Consider the following 15,606-nt stretch of genomic DNA (forward strand, 5'->3'; position numbering starts at 1 on the left):
TTGGCATGCTGTTATCCGCGCGGAAGGGATAAAGAACGTCAGAAGCTTGATTTTTGATCGAATCAAGTGGTTCCCTGTCATGAAACACGTAACCTAGCAATCAATATTGCACTCCCGTGAGCGAAGAGAAAGGGAGAACCTCTGTTCGGGCAGGCATACGGCTAAGAGGGGGATGCCGAAGGTCCCTCGGAATCTCGTTACACCATCACTGTCTCAAATGAGCGGGTTTTTTGAGATATGGTTGCGCAACCCACAGATGGCCTTGAATGTGCGAGAGCCCGGATAACAGGTGGCTTTTGTAGGTTCCCTCGCCCTGTTTAGGAATGTTTGTGCTCCCTTTGAAAGCTTTCCATTATATGCTCCGTTCATTTCCCTTGGTTGTGTGGGCTCGGCAGCGAACTCAAGTTGGTGATATCGGTGAGTTTTTGGACAGGATATGAATATGGGTTTGCCATCGGCATGGAAGGCCATGATATGTCGGCGTTTTGCTACCCTATCGAAAGCCTTTCATCCTTCGAAAAAGCCCAATATGAACCTAGACATCGAGAAAGAGCAGATAGGTTGTGTCACACAGTCCGAGGTCGAAACCCCTGTCAGTGAGAACGCCAACGGTAGCTGCAGGTCGAGATATCAACGATGGGCACAGAACGTGAAAGGCCTTGAGATGCGGGGGATAGAGCCGGTTCCTCTTGAGGAACGACAACCAGTCAGCGCGTCGGCGTCCTTCAACATATTCCTGACCTGGTTCAGCATGGGAATGGCGTTGAACAATGTGGTTGTTGGGACACTGGGGACAATGGTCATGCAGTTGAGCTTCCTTGATGCTTTTCTGTGCGCAATATTTGGAAATCTTTTCGGAAGTACGTTGATCGGGTACATGTGCACATGGGGACCAAGAAGTGGCCATCGGACGCTTGTAAGTTCCCTCAGAGCTTGCACATGATATATACGAAGGAAAGCGTGCTGGGTGCTTGACTGACGTATCTTTCTAGATCGTGTCGCGCTTCCTTGTGGGGTTCAATCCCAGCAAGGTCTGCTGCGTGCTCAATGTGTTGGCGAACCTGGGCTACGGAATGATGAGCGCAATGGTTGGAGGTCAGATTCTTTCGAAATTGTCTGACGGAACCGTATCCGTGGTGGTCGGCATCATTCTCGTCGCATTCGTGAGTCTTGTGGTCGCCACATTTGGAATGCATATATTCCAGTACTATGAAAGGTAATTGAACTGCCGTTAGAGAGCCCGCACCAATTAACAGTGTCACCAGATACGCATGGCTTCCGCAGTTGATGATCTTCGCAATTTTGTTCGGATCCGCAGGTCCAGAATTTGATTTCAGTACTGTGTCCGTTGGGTCAGCCGAGGAAGTCAACGCCAAACGGCTAGCGTTCTTCTCACTCTGTCTCGCAGGAAGTCTATCTTGGGTTCCAGGAGCGGCCGACTATCATGTGTACTTTTCTCCTGATACCGGATCTTGGAAAGTTTGGTCAATGACGACAATGGGTGTCGCTCTAGCCATGAGTGTCACCTTGTTCCTGGGTGTCGGGCTTGGGACAGGCGTAGCTCACAATCCGACTTGGGCCGCCATATATGATGGCAGTGCTGGTAGCCTGGTTATGGCAGGCTATAACCGGCTTGGAGGCTTTGGCAAATTCTGCGCTTTCTTGAACGTGCTGACAATTGTGTCAAACAATGCTCCAGGGTCGTACTCAATGGCCATGAACTTTCAGATGCTCGGAGATTTCTGGTGCAAGATTCCACGGCCTGTCTTCACAACCATCAGCACCGTCATTTACACTGCGTGCGCTATCGGCGGCAGAGACTCTCTCTACCAGATCTTCAACAACCTTGTACCCATGATCGGGTATTGGATCATCATCTGGGCCACAATAGTGGTCGAGACGGATTTCATCTTCAACAGACGTCGAGTATATGACTGGTCTGCCTGGGACAACCAGCAGAAGTTGCCAATAGGCTACGCAGCAACTGCGGCGTTTTTTATCGGATGGGCAGGTGCAATTGTTGGAATGGTATTGCCCCAAGTTCTTACGCGGTAGATGCTGTTGCTAATAAGATCAGGATCAAGTCTATTATACCGGACCGATTGCGGCATCCATCGCTGGAGGATGTGACCTGGGTATATGGCTCGGGATGGCGTTTACGGCTCTTACATTCCCACCGTTGAGAGCACTCGAGCTGAAGGTTATTGGTCGTTGAGAAGGTACTAGGCATGCTCTTGAAGAGACTCGAATGAGCGTTTAGAACCAGGATCGGTGATAAAGCCGGGATTAGTGGCTCGCACCCGAGAATGATAAATATGGTGCGGATATTGTCGTGGGATAGGCCATGATTTGTAAATAATGCAGCTGATGTTGAGCTCTGTCCCTTGCTTCGAGCCTTGCGTCAAGGAGCGCGGATCGCAAGTGGCGGCATCTCGGCACGGAGTTTGTCAGGCAGGAGCGTCCGAAGACTGGTGAAGAAATAAAGAGTCCAAAGAACGGGTTTTGCGGTTTGTAAAGTTGACCTATTCCGTACAATAAAGAGCAATGAGCGAACTATAACCTTGAATCATGGAGTGGGCGTTGTTCAAGGGACATATCAATAACATGTGGTCTGGACTGAGCGAAAGCCTCCACCACGGGCCACCACCAGGTTAAGGTGATCTCCAGGAGTTTAGCTCAAGACTTGATCATATCACGACGAATCAGATGGCAGTTATTCCAATCGGATGGATCGCAGATGAGGAGAAGAAAGCGAGCCGAGGCCCGGCTGGAAAGAAGCAGAGAGGGAAGAGGAGGCACAAAAAGAGGAAGAGGTCATAAAGGCTGACTCAAGCACTCTCCAGGGGCGGTGGGGTCATGGCAATGCTCTTCATAAACACTGCTGTGTCCCGGCTCCGGCCAATGCTTCGCTTTTGATTTTTGTCTAGTTTTCAATTGATCCAGGCGGTTTGCGATCGTGTTTGAATTGTTGTCTTGCTTTGATTTGTTGATCGCCCACAATGGCTTCCACCACTGCCGTTGAGCTATACAATACCGTCCTCAACATCCTCAAAGATGCTTCCCCTCAGCAAATCCTCCGATATGTCGCGCCTCTCGTCGCAGCGTACCCGGTCTTGGTACAGCTTCTGCGCTTTCGCAATATGAAGAGGGTGCATAAGAAGTACAATTATCCGACGCGAGAATCCTTTGCTCGAATGACAGATGAGGACGCCTTTGAGATTCAGAAGAATCTAGTTCAATATGAATTCCCGTTCTTCTTTACAAAAGCGCTGCAATTTGCGCTTTTCAGAGTCAGCTGCACTATTTAGAGCAATCGCCGGACCTATCGCTAACATGGGACACAGACATATGGAATCCCCACCATCTCAAGAACATTGGTCAAAACCAGCCAATTTTCTGGCGCCAATACCTCGCTCAAGCGGTATACCGACACCAGCGCCCTCGTGCAGGAGTTCGTGGGACAGCCTCCTAAAGCAGCACGTGGCCAAGCAGCTATCGTGCGCACTCGATACCTCCACAGTGGTTACCGAGACTCTGGCAAGATTCTCGACGATGACATGCTCTACACCCTTGGCCTATTCGCCGTCCAGCCAGTGCGGTTCATCAAGAAGTATGAATGGCGAGAACTGACGGACGTGGAGAAGTGCGCTATTGGCACTTTCTGGAAGAGCATCGGTGATGGACTAGAGGTTCCCTACGACGTACTACCGTCTGGAAAGACCGGCTTCCGGGATGGCCTTCACTGGCTTGAGGAGGTTATGGCCTGGAGCGACGCCTACGAGGAAAAAGCCATGGTCCCCGACGCGAAAAACCGCGAAGTCGCTGACCAGACGACGGCCGTCCTGCTCTACATGCTCCCTAAGCCCTTCCACTCATTCGGCCTAAACTTTGTATCATTCATGATGGACGACCGCCTGCGCAAAGCCATGCTGTAAGTATACATACAATCTCCCCCCCTGCGACGCGTCTGCTCTCCGCAATCTTCCAGCCACAACGAATAGGATTCCATCCGCCCGGGATCACACAAACACAAACATAAGGCACTTCTAGTCCCAAGCTGACAGCAAGTTACACAGCTACTCCCCCCCACCTTCATACCTCGCAACCTTCTTCTCCTCCCTCCTCGCCATCCGCCGCTTCGCCATGCGCTGGCTCACCCTCCCCCGCCCATACCTCCTCCGCTACACGACATTCACTGAGCACCAGACTGTCGACGAGCACATCTTCATCACGCAGTGGGACGGCGCGCCATACTACGTGAAGCCTACGCTTTGGAACAGATGGGGTCCGGGGGCCTGGTATACTTGGGCCCTTGGGAGGCCGCTTCCTGGTGACGAGGGCGATAAGTATTATCCGGATGGATATCTTATTAGTGATGTCGGTCCAAAGTACTTTGAGGGGAAGGGGAAGAAAGCGCAGGTTGAGGGGGTTGAAGCGCTGAAGGGGGTGAGGACGGGTGGGTGTCCTTTTGCGTTTTCGTAGGTGGTTGGCTTTGGGCGAGTTTTGTGTTGGGTTTGGGAGCCTGGTTGAGTTCTCTTGATTTGATTGGGGAGGATGAGCTCGGATACCCATGCTTGGATTTACTTTGTTTTGCTCGGCGAAGAAATTACGATGATCAGAGTCAATCACGTTATATAGTCATTACAGAAAGTCATGAGCACACTATGGTACATGTACAGATACATAAACATAGACATAAATTATTACATCAAAACCATCAAGGTCATCGCATCAAATTCATCAACGGGGATAATCTAGTGATCACCAGTGTTGTGAACCTTATTCGGCAGAATCCTCTCCAATCCCTCAGGAACAGCCTTCTGGATGCCCTTGGGCACAATGCTGTCCTCGCCGTCGTTCAGAGCGTGTGTCTGGCGGCCTGTACCGGAGCCGGTGTCGTGGAGCTGATAAGCTTGTTAGAGCTTGCGCTTATTCTATGCTTGAATGGATGAATGGAAGACAGCGGGGACGGGAGAAGAGGTATATTAAAATAGGTAGGGCTCACCTTGTTGGGAAGAGACTCCTCAAGACCCTGGGGGACCTTCTCCTGGGCCTTCTGGGGGACCTTGGAGTCGCCGGTTGCGTGGGACATGCCTTGGCCGCGGGCATTCTGCATATTGGTGTTCTGCATTTTGATTTGGGTTTGTGGTGGTGGGTTGAGTGGTGGTAGAAGCTGATGAATTTGGTCACTGATTTATTTCGTAGAATTCGACTTTCTCTGAATTGATATCCCTCTAAGCAACCCAGAAAGACGAATCGTTATATACCTTTCCCAGCCCATCCCAAACCCCATTTAGTTCCGGAGTCGTCATCATGCCCTCAGTAAGCCCTCAACCCCCGCAACTTCTCCATGATCGAAGTCCCCAGTCCTTGATTGGACCATCGCATACATCTGATGGCGAGATTACATGGGACGAGGAGCGATTACGTGCGGATGATTGTCCGCTTCGAACAGTGAGCCGTTGAAACAGGACTCCGGTACTGGAAATGGCGGCAATTGTCTGTATGATGCGCGACCGATCGGTCGCGTCATGGTGAGATGGAAATGCGGAGGCGAATGATGTTGGCTTTTGGTTGTGCTGGGGATCGAGCCAGCTACGAAACCGGGGATCGGATCGGGATCGGGTGATCGATGATGTGGGCCCCGAGTCGAGACTCTGTAGGTTGAATAACGTTTATGCCGTTTTGTTTGATGGTTTACTTGCATACGTAGGGCATCTGCGTTTTAGGAATAATCGAGGTACCTGCCTAGGCACACCGGGTTTCATGTGCTGGCTTCATCGTGGGTTTTATGATATGACGCCTTTGGTACGTATGCCAGGGAAAGCCTCTAGATCGGGCTCCTGACGACACTGGACAAGAGACAGTGCACACTTTCAATGAAATTTTGTTTGATGACTTGGAAATCAAGGACAGCAAGTTCGCATTTTGCATTCGATGACCAGAGTGGCGTCCTGCCATCAAGAGAGCTACGCTGGTGGTTAGGTAGGGTAAAAACATACCTCATTGATCAAGCATCGAGGCAGTGACTTGTCCGCACAGACAATTTGCTCTTCCTCCGGATCTAACTGAAAAGATGTTCCATACCAGCTTGCATTCCCGAAGGGTTGAGATTGGTGATATAATCATGGGCTACCTACCCGTAGGTGGGTACTCCGATTTTCGATCACAGTTGAGCTGGCGGTTAGGGTAGCTTAGTACTGCCGGAACAGTAGGACCCCCCTCATGAAAACCAAGTCTCCAAAGAAAGATTCCTAGATGACCGTTGGACATTGGGTCTGCGGACCTGATTGAAAGTGCATGTCTCTTCAAAGCCAGTCAAACTCGCCAACGATAGCCAGAGGGTGTTGTAGCTTGTCTTTGCGCTCCATCCCGTGTTTTATTGAAGTAGAAACTCAGATCCAGCACTGCTCATGTAGGAGCATTCTTTGGCCTTCCAGAATTTTTTGGCCTTCCATATCAGGCTCACTTTGTGCGCGTAGGAGAATGAGGCAAACTGCCTGCGGCTGCGGTCAAAGAGTGTCGAATCAAAAAATTGACGAGCCCAGAAGCAGGATCTCTCAAAACTGTATTCATATGAGAGGCACAAAGTGCAATATAGAAGGGAGACAAGGAAGGGAGCAATCGGGTGAAAAACGGAGTGTGTCTCATCTGTCCATTCCGTCCTCGGCAGTTTTCCCATTCGTACTTCATCTGAACACCATCGGATATCAGTAGTTCAAAGAGGCAAAAACCGACAATTTAGTACTAGAGCACTGTTAGATGGCAGAGTACTGAGAACTATTGAGATTCGTCTGTAGAAAGTTGCACTTTGACTCTGAGCGAGCTTGAGCAAAACCGAGTTCCCAAAAAGGAAGGCAGCTGGAAGCTCGAGGCTGCTTACGTAAGTTTGTCATCAACTCCCCGCAAAGACCGCAATCTCATTCCAAGCTTCTTCACAGTCCCAAACTTCACAGTTTTCTCATTTCAATTATTTGGGTAGTCGCTATGGCGCTCCAAGTCCCTAAAGACGGCCCTACCAACTCTCCGCCCCCTTTCAGCAACTTCCCCCAAGACCCGGCCGACTTTGACAGCGACCCTCGAATCTCCTTCTCGAAGTTGGACGACAAATTCATCTTGGAAACAGACGATGGGCAGGAATACAGTTTCGACAATATTCTGAAGCGATGGATTCCGACGGTGTGTGCGCGCTTTCTCTCCAGCTGGACCCCCGTTCCATGATATACTCCCCGCCGCTTTTGCTTTTTGATTGGATTGTTTCGTTGCCTTTTGCGGGGAAGAAAGCCAAGCTGGATCCTGTTGCGATGATACAAAATGGCTATGGCTAAGTTTGCGTGGATTCTGGGTGGTTCGTGAAACTGATTGCTGGTCGGCGCCGCTTTGCGCCTGTGGTTGTCCTCCAGGTCGATGATGACTTGCTACGGCAGCAGCAAGAAGCGTACAAAGTTGAAGGAGTAGATGAAGACGAGCAAGCGACTGTACAGAAACAGAAGAAGAAACGGAAACAAGGAGGAGAGGAGGTAAGTCTGCCATTCTTTACTAATGGACTCGACTGAAGATTCAATTTGCAGGGCGACCAGAAAGCGAAGAAGCAGCGCGTTAACAGTGCAGTCTACGTTACGTCCATTCCACTCGATGCCGAGTTTGACGAAATCCGAGATATCTTCTCACGATGTGGAGTCATCGCCGAGGAGATTGACAGCGGCCGACCGCGTGTGAAAATGTACATAGATGAGGAAGGGAAGTTCAAGGGCGAGGCCCTTGTGGTTTACTTCCGGCCGGAGTCAGTCAACCTTGCAATTCAGATGCTGGACGATTCAGACTTTCGGTTGGGTGTAGCAGGGCCGCAAGGGCCCATGCGCGTTCAAGCGGCAGACTTCTCCTTCAAGAGCCAGCAAGAAGCCCCCGCAAAGACCAGCATGCGGGATAAGAAGAAGATCATCAAGCGAACGCAGAGAATGAACAAGTAGGTTCTACGAAATCGGCTTATTCGACAGGCACTGACTCATCCAGTAAACTTACGGATTGGGATGACGATGAACCATCCGCCTTGGTGGATACAAACTCCAAGTTCGATAAAGTTGTGATTCTCAAGCACATGTTCACTCTCCAGGAATTGGAAGTACGTTCTCTATCATTTTCGAAGCACACGGACCCGACTGACACATTCCACAGGAGGACCCAGCAGCGATCCTTGACATCAAGGAAGACATTCGCGACGAGTGCTCCAAACTTGGCGAAGTAACAAACGTGGTGCTCTACGACAAGGAAGAAGCGGGTGTCGTCAGCGTTCGATTTTCGAACCCGGAGTCGGCGAGATCTTGTGTTCAGGTGCGTAAACCTTCGAAGATCGCTTTATATATCACCGCTAACTACTCTATTTTAATAGACTATGAATGGCCGCTTCTTTGGCGGCACGGCCGTCGAGGCATACATTTCCGACGGAAGTGAGCGCTTCCGTAAGACGAATGAGAAACGCGCTGCGCTAGAAGACCTCGCTGAAAAGGGCTTTGATGCGGAAGATGAGGATGAGAACCAGCGACTTGACGAGTTCGGAACGTGGTTGGAGAGTTCGCATCAGGTCGAGAACACGGCCAAATAGTTATGGCGGAGGCACTTAGTTACTCTTGCCTCTTGATACTGTACTATAGCTCTTTTGTGGCGCGACTTACCAGTATAGCTGCCTTCTAGGATCTCAATGAGAAAAAAAAATACCCATATATCAACTATATTTACTCTATAGCCGTTCATTTCGGAGTCACAGAGCAAATTGACGAGAGCTGGAAATTTGGTTCGGACCAAAGTTGGCATCTACGTTGTGGTTGCCACGCTGGACCTCGGAATTGGAACTCACAGGAGGGGACGTTGTACTCTGTAGGCCGTCAACAAGAGAGCATCAATTTAGAATAAACGTTTTAAAAATATTCACAAGCAGTGAGTCACGTAAATCAATACCTCGATAGCAATATGTAAGTGTCAAGCAAGTAGGTTCGTCGCGCGGGCAAAGAGTGGTTCGTTCCTGGAGATCCCGTGATCGCACCACGCTAAACCGGAGCGAGCGCGCCCCTTTTGTTGTTGTTGATCTTTTGCTGCGTTGGTGGTCCCGTCAGTCTAGTTGGCCTAGTCGCTCTTAGTTGGCCCTCTCACCGCTCACTCTCCCCCAACCCAATCTTCCTCTCCTGATCGTGTCTCCTCTCTCTCTTTTCTCCCCTCAGTCCCGGCTGTTCCCCAGTCTCTCATCCACCCTCAATTCTTCTCGCAGTCTCTGCATTCAACTTCTTTTATACCCTTTATACCCTCTCTCCTCCATCACAATGCGTGAGATCGTATGTTGTCCCTCCCTTTCGACGCGTCTGAGGGGTCTCTTTCCCGACAGGGGGTAAATGGGACCCCACCAGTTCTACATGTCACGGACCAGGAATGCTGACCATGTGTTTTTTGCTTGTCATAGGTTCACCTCCAGACCGGCCAGTGTGTAAGTGACAGAGAATCAAGAATGGAATTGGTGGGATGGGAAAATACTAAACTTGAATGCGTGACAGGGTAACCAAATTGGTGCCGCCTTCTGGTACGTCAAAAATTTCATCAACCAACAACATCCTCTGCTCAATGCTAACAATCCTACAGGCAGACCATCTCTGGCGAGCACGGCCTCGATGGCTCCGGTGTGTGAGTACAATCCGTCCTCGATTCGACGAAACGAACGCGAACACAACCTGATACAAAACAGTTACAATGGCACCTCCGACCTCCAGCTCGAGCGTATGAACGTCTACTTCAACGAGGCCAGCGGCAACAAGTACGTCCCCCGTGCCGTCCTCGTCGATCTCGAGCCCGGTACCATGGACGCTGTCCGTGCCGGTCCCTTCGGCCAGCTCTTCCGTCCCGACAACTTCGTCTTCGGTCAGTCCGGTGCTGGTAACAACTGGGCCAAGGGTCACTACACTGAGGGTGCTGAGCTCGTCGACAACGTCGTCGATGTTGTCCGTCGCGAGGCTGAGGCTTGCGACTGCCTCCAGGGTTTCCAGATCACCCATTCCCTCGGTGGTGGTACCGGTGCCGGTATGGGTACCCTCCTTATCTCTAAGATTCGTGAGGAATTCCCCGACCGCATGATGGCCACTTTCTCCGTCGTTCCCTCTCCCAAGGTCTCCGACACCGTTGTTGAGCCTTACAACGCCACTCTCTCCGTTCACCAGCTCGTTGAGCACTCCGACGAGACCTTCTGTATCGACAACGAGGTGAGGAAGCCTGCAGCTGAAATCTAGTCCTTATCTAACCTGTCCAGGCTCTCTACGACATCTGCATGCGCACCCTCAAGCTCTCCAACCCCTCATACGGTGACCTCAACCACCTCGTCTCCGCCGTCATGTCCGGTGTCACCACCTGTCTGCGTTTCCCTGGTCAGCTCAACTCTGACCTGCGCAAGCTGGCTGTCAACATGGTTCCCTTCCCTCGTCTGCACTTCTTCATGGTCGGCTTCGCTCCTCTGACCAGCCGTGGCGCCTACTCTTTCCGCGCCGTCTCCGTTCCCGAGTTGACCCAGCAGATGTTCGACCCCAAGAACATGATGGCTGCTTCTGACTTCCGCAACGGCCGCTACCTCACCTGCTCCGCTATCTTGTAAGCCCCTTGATACTTCCAGTGAGAGAATCACACCTAACGTTTACAGCCGTGGACGCGTTTCCATGAAGGAGGTTGAGGACCAGATGCGCAACATCCAGAGCAAGAACCAGTCCTACTTCGTTGAGTGGATCCCCAACAACATCCAGACTGCTCTTTGCTCCATTCCCCCCCGCGGCCTCAAGATGTCCTCCACCTTCATCGGAAACTCCACCTCCATCCAGGAGCTCTTCAAGCGTGTTGGTGACCAGTTCACTGCTATGTTCCGTCGCAAGGCTTTCTTGCATTGGTACACTGGTGAGGGTATGGACGAGATGGAGTTCACTGAGGCTGAGAGCAACATGAACGATCTTGTCTCCGAGTACCAGCAGTACCAGGACGCCTCCATCTCCGAGGGCGAGGAGGAGTAGTAAGTTTTTCGCTTTCCGATATCAGGTACACTGCTAACTGTTATACAGCGGTGAGGAGGAGATCCTCGAGGGTGAGGAATAAATACTTTAGCCAATAGCGACGAATTAAGTCCTGCTCATGATAATACCCCTGATAAGCCATGCACTGGGCTGCAAAAGGCCCGGCAGAGTATGCGTCCTTGTCAGTCAACTGTTTTGGTTTGAGCGCTCTTAATTATTCTCTGTTTCTAATTCTTTCGGCCAAGGGCCTGAAACTATTGAATGAATAGCACATTGTAGTCTCAACACAATGCAGCTGCAGTGCCAAAGATTGTCCTTTAAGCGTATGTTCTCCTTTGTCATTAGGCTCTGGGTGTAGAGGTGGCTATCACATGAAGGTGCACTTGATAGACCTCAAGCTTCACCATCGCGCACCCCATCTCTCCGTATTAACATTGTCTAGCTGCTAGAAGGTAGTCATCTTCTACACCGTGATCAAGTGCATCTGCTCCTAGGTCAACCAAGTCTATGTCCGTAGACACGCCAACACTACCCTGATCTGAACCAGCCACAACACGGTCGAAATTCAATTGAAGAGCATAGGTAGACTCGCCGAAGATAAAACTTTTGTCTCTTCGGAAACCCCTTGATGTACTCGGTCGTCCCTAAAATCCGGGTTCTTACTTTATCAAACCGGACCATAATGTCGAAGAAGCACTAACTGAATCCAGCCCAGCTGGTTTTGCTCCGTTCATCTAGAGAGACCTCACTGCCCACTTAATGCTGAATGGAGATAACTCTCCTTCTTGCTCCTACAAAGGCAAGTCCGAGTCATGATTGCGCCTCCCAAGCTTCATCCAAAGAACGCTGGCCTGATTCTCTGAGTATACAACAATGAAGCAAGCAAGAATCAATTTCTCTCAATAAAAGCCTATCAAGCTCATCTTTTATGACATAACACATCTTTGTTCATTATTCCTACTCATTAATGTACATTCCGAATGAACCTCAACGAAGAAGGCAACAACCCATCATCCAGCCCAAAGGTATAAAAAGGCGTCCGCGCCCACCCCCAGATCTCTGTCTCGCACCAACACGCTCATTACCTTTCCTTCTTTATATATATTTATATATACATATACCGCAACAAGCCTGTCATTGTAAAGTGTCGACGGAACCCATGAACAGATATTTTGTTCCCGGTTGCTCCTCGGTCGAACCTTTTGGCTGCCATATCCTCTTGATCTGGCCACTGGTAACCAGAAGGTCATGTGGTGGGCGTGGGGCTTAGAGTTCTAAGAGCTCAGGCGGTTTTCTATCCCTTTCGTTCGGGATAACATGCGGGTTCTTTTTGTTTTTCCTTTGTTATGTATACATAAGGTACACATGACCACAACCACCTCTTGTCGGACTTCTGACCTAGAGCATGCCGCTAACATCCTCCTCAGAAGCAGTCCTGCGTTCCCCTTTGCTGTTGCCCGGGCCCATATGAGTTCCTGGCTGGGATGAAGTCCAAAAGCGATCAAAATCATCGCTGGGCATTTGACTTGGGCTCTCACTGCCACGATTATAATCAAATTGACCTGGGCCTGGGCTTGGCGGCCACAACCATGCCGGGCATAGCATCGGTCAACTTTTCGTTTGCCTTGGAGCAGCCGCAGCACACAACTACCTGTCTTCTCTCTATATAGGGCTGCGATTTCACTTCAGCGGCCGCAAGTGCCTTTCCACTTTATGGTCGTGCCTGGAACGCAGCCAACTATGTCAGGTCGAATGGTCTTTGGTCTTGGGGACAAGCGAGCCAGATTCGTGGCCCAGTGATATCCCTACGAACAGACGCCGTCATGGTGCGGCTCGTTCCCTCCACGGCTGGGTACAGGCTGGATGGATCGCTTCCCAATGATAAAGACCGATAATCATGCCAATCAGACGCCGAGACGGTGATGGAGGCTGGGCTTACTGCGTGCTGCCTGTCGGCGTCGACAACCGAACTCTCCATGGCTGGTTCGTGCTTGGAAGTGGAAGGGAAACCATCCGGATGGCGGTCGATGGGACGGGTGGTCGGCGCTGGGGCGCTGGTGCGCTAGGTTACCGCGGAGCTTGACGGCTTGGCCTCATCCTGGTGCACCAAATAAGAAGGCTGGCATGGACTCAATCAATGTCAGGACGCTTGCCAGTCAGCTGGGATACGGCATACTCTCCCCGCTTTCAGCCCAAACGAAAGGTGTTTGTCTCCGGAGAGTGTTCCTATGTCGATTTCCTTTGTTGTATAGTGTGTACATATATGCCCAGTAGGGTCTTCGGCACGAACTCCATGAATCTGTGGTGTTGTCGGTGGGGTTTCTGTTTATATATATACAAATGTGTGTGTTTGTGCGCAGAAAAAGGCGATCTAGACAATTGTTGGGGTTGTGTTTGCGTTTGGTTTCCCCCATATGTACACGGGCAGGAAACCTACCTAACCTACCCTATCCCCTACGAAACATAGCAAGAGTCAGATTCCTATAGTACGGATCAGTAACCAAATACCCGCTGCCACATATTTCAGAGGCAAATAAGAAACCTAAAGCACATCTAGGTACATACTTGTTTACATTAACCACAGACTAGCTGACTGACTCTTAGCCCTACGTGGTTGGTATTGGGTCTAGATCCCGTGGAGCACTACTCCATATGTACTTCTTATAAGAGCAAGACCATTTCTAATAAATACTGAACAAATGCTACATAAGTACAAAGAAAAGAGAAAAGACACAGAAAACTCCTTCACAACCCAACAAATCTTGCAAGCCAAAGCTGACAATCAAACTCTTCATGGCTGTTTCGTGCTTGGAAGGAAGGGAAAACATCCATGTGGCGGTTAATAGGATGGGTGGTCTACGCTGGGGAGCCAATGTGCCAGGTTACCATGGAGCTTGGTGGCCTTGTTCTAGTACACCAGGTAAAAGGATGGAGCATTGTGTGCTGTATTAAGGTATAAATAACAAATCTAACTACCCAAGAGCTATAGAGGCAGAATGCCGAGTCACTAAGCAGTAGAACCCAGAAATGTAGTAGTCTTACTATGCTTGATATTATATCATAGAAAGGAGTCTGAAATCCATAGGTACCTAGATGATTTCCATGTCCATCTATTCCCCGACCTCTTGAGCTTCTGGGAGCGCATCCTTGACATCTGTCCAATCTGCCAATTCGCCCTCTTCCCTCGCCTTCAACTTCATCTCCACAAAACCATCCATGGCCTCCCTCTCCTCCTCGCTCAGTAACCTAATCCTATCGTCCAGACTCCCCTCCCCAAAGAACCTCTCATCAATATTCGCCCAGTATATCATATCAAACGCCCAACTCTTCCGCGCAGCGTAGTTGAGCCAAAAGTCGCCAGTCTGCCAGCTCTTGAGCATATGGCCCGATAACCGATCCGTCTCGCTAAGCACGCCGCGCTCAATTCCCGCGTCTTCCTTTTCCTTCAGGACTTTGAGGAAAACAGGGAGGACCTCTTCGTACTTCTCTACCCAGTCATCCGGGCCTTCCTCCCAGTACCCTGGTAATTCGAGAAGAAGCCAGAAGGGCGGACTATACGCGAACGCGGAGGGCGCGGCATATGTAAACTCCCAGTTAATCACCCCAGCCATTTTTTAGTCCCCGCTAGCAAGAACATTAGCGGGCCGAAGGTCGTCGCAGAATAACCTGAACGGACCCTCTTCGTCCTCGCAGAGCTTATACTCCCGCGTGATCTTGCGGAAGAGGCAGCGGGCAATATACTTCCGGCGGCAATCTTCGCTGGACTCGATGACGTCGTTCCGCTGTGAGGCCAAATGAACTATATGCGTCTCTGCCAGAGTCTCGTAGTATGCAGAAGCCGTCTTGAAGGGATGCTGTAGGAGCTGCGAGGGTGACACCCCACCGAGCTGGACCAACTCGTTAATATTGAACGTCAGCGGGCGATGCTTAACCGCCCACGTATCATCAAAGTAATCAACCGGGTTGACCCTGTCGATGCAGCCAATCTGCGAAAACGTCGGCTTGGAAAGTTGGAGCAGCACGTCCGCCATCTGGCCATATACATCCTCCAGTTTCCCCCGATCAACTTTAGGATCCAAGATAGGCCGATCACTCCTCGCCAAACCCGGCGTGTTCAGGGGGTCCACGAAATCAGCCTCATTGCTAATATGTTCCACTACAGTAAACGGCCCCAAGCCAGCACGGCTTTCACTCGCCGGACCATAATGCAAAACATGTGGCACGCCAAACGAGGTGAAATAATCGAGGAACCTCATGATAGCGACTTCGTGCTCGATCTTCTCCTCCGGGAAGACTGACGCCCCGGGGGCGTGATGATGTTGTGCCGCCGTGGAATCCGCCAGTCAATGTGTCTTTTCCAGCTCAGGAACGCCAAGTGTACTGATTCGCCACGCCAATCAGAAGAATCGGAAGGATAAGTAAATATTCGGCTTTACTTGCCATACTATGTTGCTGCTCTGGTCTTGAGGTGATGAGTGATGGGAGATGTGACGAGATAGTGTAACTGGGGGCGAGTCTTAAGTTTTACCCGACCTAGCGAGCAATATTTTCTGCTCTCTCTTGTTGTCGTGTT

General features: G+C 50.5%; 7 protein-coding genes across 7 annotated transcripts; 5 read left to right on the forward strand and 2 right to left on the reverse strand.

Moving 5' to 3' along the window:
* Positions 1 to 529: 529 nt before the first annotated feature.
* On the forward strand, positions 530 to 2,215 carry BDV14DRAFT_187500 (purine-cytosine permease family protein; the record flags this gene model as incomplete). Its single annotated transcript, XM_073770957.1, has 4 exons — positions 530 to 916; positions 993 to 1,216; positions 1,266 to 2,028; positions 2,078 to 2,215. The coding sequence occupies 4 exons, from the start codon at positions 530 to 532 to the stop codon at positions 2,213 to 2,215; spliced, it is 1,512 nt and encodes a 503-aa protein (XP_073632145.1).
* A 784-nt stretch (positions 2,216 to 2,999) lies between these two features.
* BDV14DRAFT_196493 (uncharacterized protein) lies at positions 3,000 to 4,482 on the forward strand (the record flags this gene model as incomplete). Its single annotated transcript, XM_073772458.1, has 3 exons — positions 3,000 to 3,290; positions 3,345 to 3,931; positions 4,077 to 4,482. The coding sequence occupies 3 exons, from the start codon at positions 3,000 to 3,002 to the stop codon at positions 4,480 to 4,482; spliced, it is 1,284 nt and encodes a 427-aa protein (XP_073632146.1).
* Positions 4,483 to 4,663: 181 nt separating this feature from the next.
* Positions 4,664 to 5,267, reverse strand: BDV14DRAFT_119053 (uncharacterized protein). Its single transcript, XM_073765846.1, has 2 exons — positions 5,006 to 5,267; positions 4,664 to 4,904 (listed from the first exon to the last, which is right to left on the reverse strand). Exons 1-2 carry the CDS (start codon positions 5,129 to 5,131, stop codon positions 4,755 to 4,757), a joined length of 276 nt encoding a protein of 91 aa, XP_073632147.1. The 5' UTR covers positions 5,132 to 5,267; the 3' UTR covers positions 4,664 to 4,754.
* A 1,675-nt stretch (positions 5,268 to 6,942) lies between these two features.
* BDV14DRAFT_166498 (U2 snRNP complex subunit CUS2) lies at positions 6,943 to 8,766 on the forward strand. Its single transcript, XM_073767499.1, has 6 exons — positions 6,943 to 7,179; positions 7,404 to 7,520; positions 7,572 to 7,966; positions 8,014 to 8,122; positions 8,176 to 8,331; positions 8,390 to 8,766. The coding sequence occupies exons 1-6, from the start codon at positions 6,988 to 6,990 to the stop codon at positions 8,600 to 8,602; spliced, it is 1,182 nt and encodes a 393-aa protein (XP_073632148.1). The 5' UTR covers positions 6,943 to 6,987; the 3' UTR covers positions 8,603 to 8,766.
* Positions 8,767 to 9,109: 343 nt separating this feature from the next.
* Positions 9,110 to 11,558, forward strand: BDV14DRAFT_119112 (beta-1 tubulin). Its single transcript, XM_073765848.1, has 5 exons — positions 9,110 to 9,568; positions 9,628 to 10,241; positions 10,289 to 10,623; positions 10,673 to 11,032; positions 11,082 to 11,558. The coding sequence occupies exons 1-5, from the start codon at positions 9,532 to 9,534 to the stop codon at positions 11,113 to 11,115; spliced, it is 1,380 nt and encodes a 459-aa protein (XP_073632149.1). The 5' UTR covers positions 9,110 to 9,531; the 3' UTR covers positions 11,116 to 11,558.
* A 757-nt stretch (positions 11,559 to 12,315) lies between these two features.
* BDV14DRAFT_119094 (uncharacterized protein) lies at positions 12,316 to 12,904 on the forward strand. The gene is made up of 2 exons (XM_073765847.1): positions 12,316 to 12,392; positions 12,461 to 12,904. The coding sequence occupies exons 1-2, from the start codon at positions 12,351 to 12,353 to the stop codon at positions 12,701 to 12,703; spliced, it is 285 nt and encodes a 94-aa protein (XP_073632150.1). The 5' UTR covers positions 12,316 to 12,350; the 3' UTR covers positions 12,704 to 12,904.
* Positions 12,905 to 14,136: 1,232 nt separating this feature from the next.
* BDV14DRAFT_210959 (uncharacterized protein) lies at positions 14,137 to 15,333 on the reverse strand. The gene is made up of 2 exons (XM_073775999.1): positions 14,669 to 15,333; positions 14,137 to 14,620 (listed from the first exon to the last, which is right to left on the reverse strand). Exons 1-2 carry the CDS (start codon positions 15,287 to 15,289, stop codon positions 14,144 to 14,146), a joined length of 1,098 nt encoding a protein of 365 aa, XP_073632151.1. The 5' UTR covers positions 15,290 to 15,333; the 3' UTR covers positions 14,137 to 14,143.
* Between the last annotated feature and the right edge of the window lie 273 nt (positions 15,334 to 15,606).

This window comes from Aspergillus stella-maris (genome assembly GCF_047715825.1).
Source record: "Aspergillus stella-maris strain CBS 113639 unplaced genomic scaffold BDV14scaffold_6, whole genome shotgun sequence".
NCBI lineage: Eukaryota > Fungi > Ascomycota > Eurotiomycetes > Eurotiales > Aspergillaceae > Aspergillus > Aspergillus stella-maris.

Coding starts and splice junctions, on each gene's coding strand:
- BDV14DRAFT_119053 (XM_073765846.1), bottom strand. CDS start 5,131: ATGCAGAACACCAATATGCAGAATGCCCGCGGCCAAGGCATGTCCCAC. Junction 4,905..5,005: donor AGGAGTCTCTTCCCAACAAG/GTGAGCCCTACC, acceptor CAAGCTTATCAG/CTCCACGACACCGGCTCCGG.
- BDV14DRAFT_166498 (XM_073767499.1), top strand. CDS start 6,988: ATGGCGCTCCAAGTCCCTAAAGACGGCCCTACCAACTCTCCGCCCCCT. Junction 7,180..7,403: donor TGAAGCGATGGATTCCGACG/GTGTGTGCGCGC, acceptor GTTGTCCTCCAG/GTCGATGATGACTTGCTACG. Junction 8,123..8,175: donor TCACTCTCCAGGAATTGGAA/GTACGTTCTCTA, acceptor CACATTCCACAG/GAGGACCCAGCAGCGATCCT.
- BDV14DRAFT_119112 (XM_073765848.1), top strand. CDS start 9,532: ATGCGTGACAGGGTAACCAAATTGGTGCCGCCTTCTG. Junction 10,242..10,288: donor CCTTCTGTATCGACAACGAG/GTGAGGAAGCCT, acceptor TAACCTGTCCAG/GCTCTCTACGACATCTGCAT. Junction 11,033..11,081: donor TCCGAGGGCGAGGAGGAGTA/GTAAGTTTTTCG, acceptor ACTGTTATACAG/CGGTGAGGAGGAGATCCTCG.
- BDV14DRAFT_119094 (XM_073765847.1), top strand. CDS start 12,351: ATGCGGGTTCTTTTTGTTTTTCCTTTGTTATGTATACATAAG. Junction 12,393..12,460: donor CTTTGTTATGTATACATAAG/GTACACATGACC, acceptor CATCCTCCTCAG/AAGCAGTCCTGCGTTCCCCT.
- BDV14DRAFT_210959 (XM_073775999.1), bottom strand. CDS start 15,289: ATGAGGTTCCTCGATTATTTCACCTCGTTTGGCGTGCCACATGTTTTG. Junction 14,621..14,668: donor ACGACCTTCGGCCCGCTAAT/GTTCTTGCTAGC, acceptor ATTAACTGGGAG/TTTACATATGCCGCGCCCTC.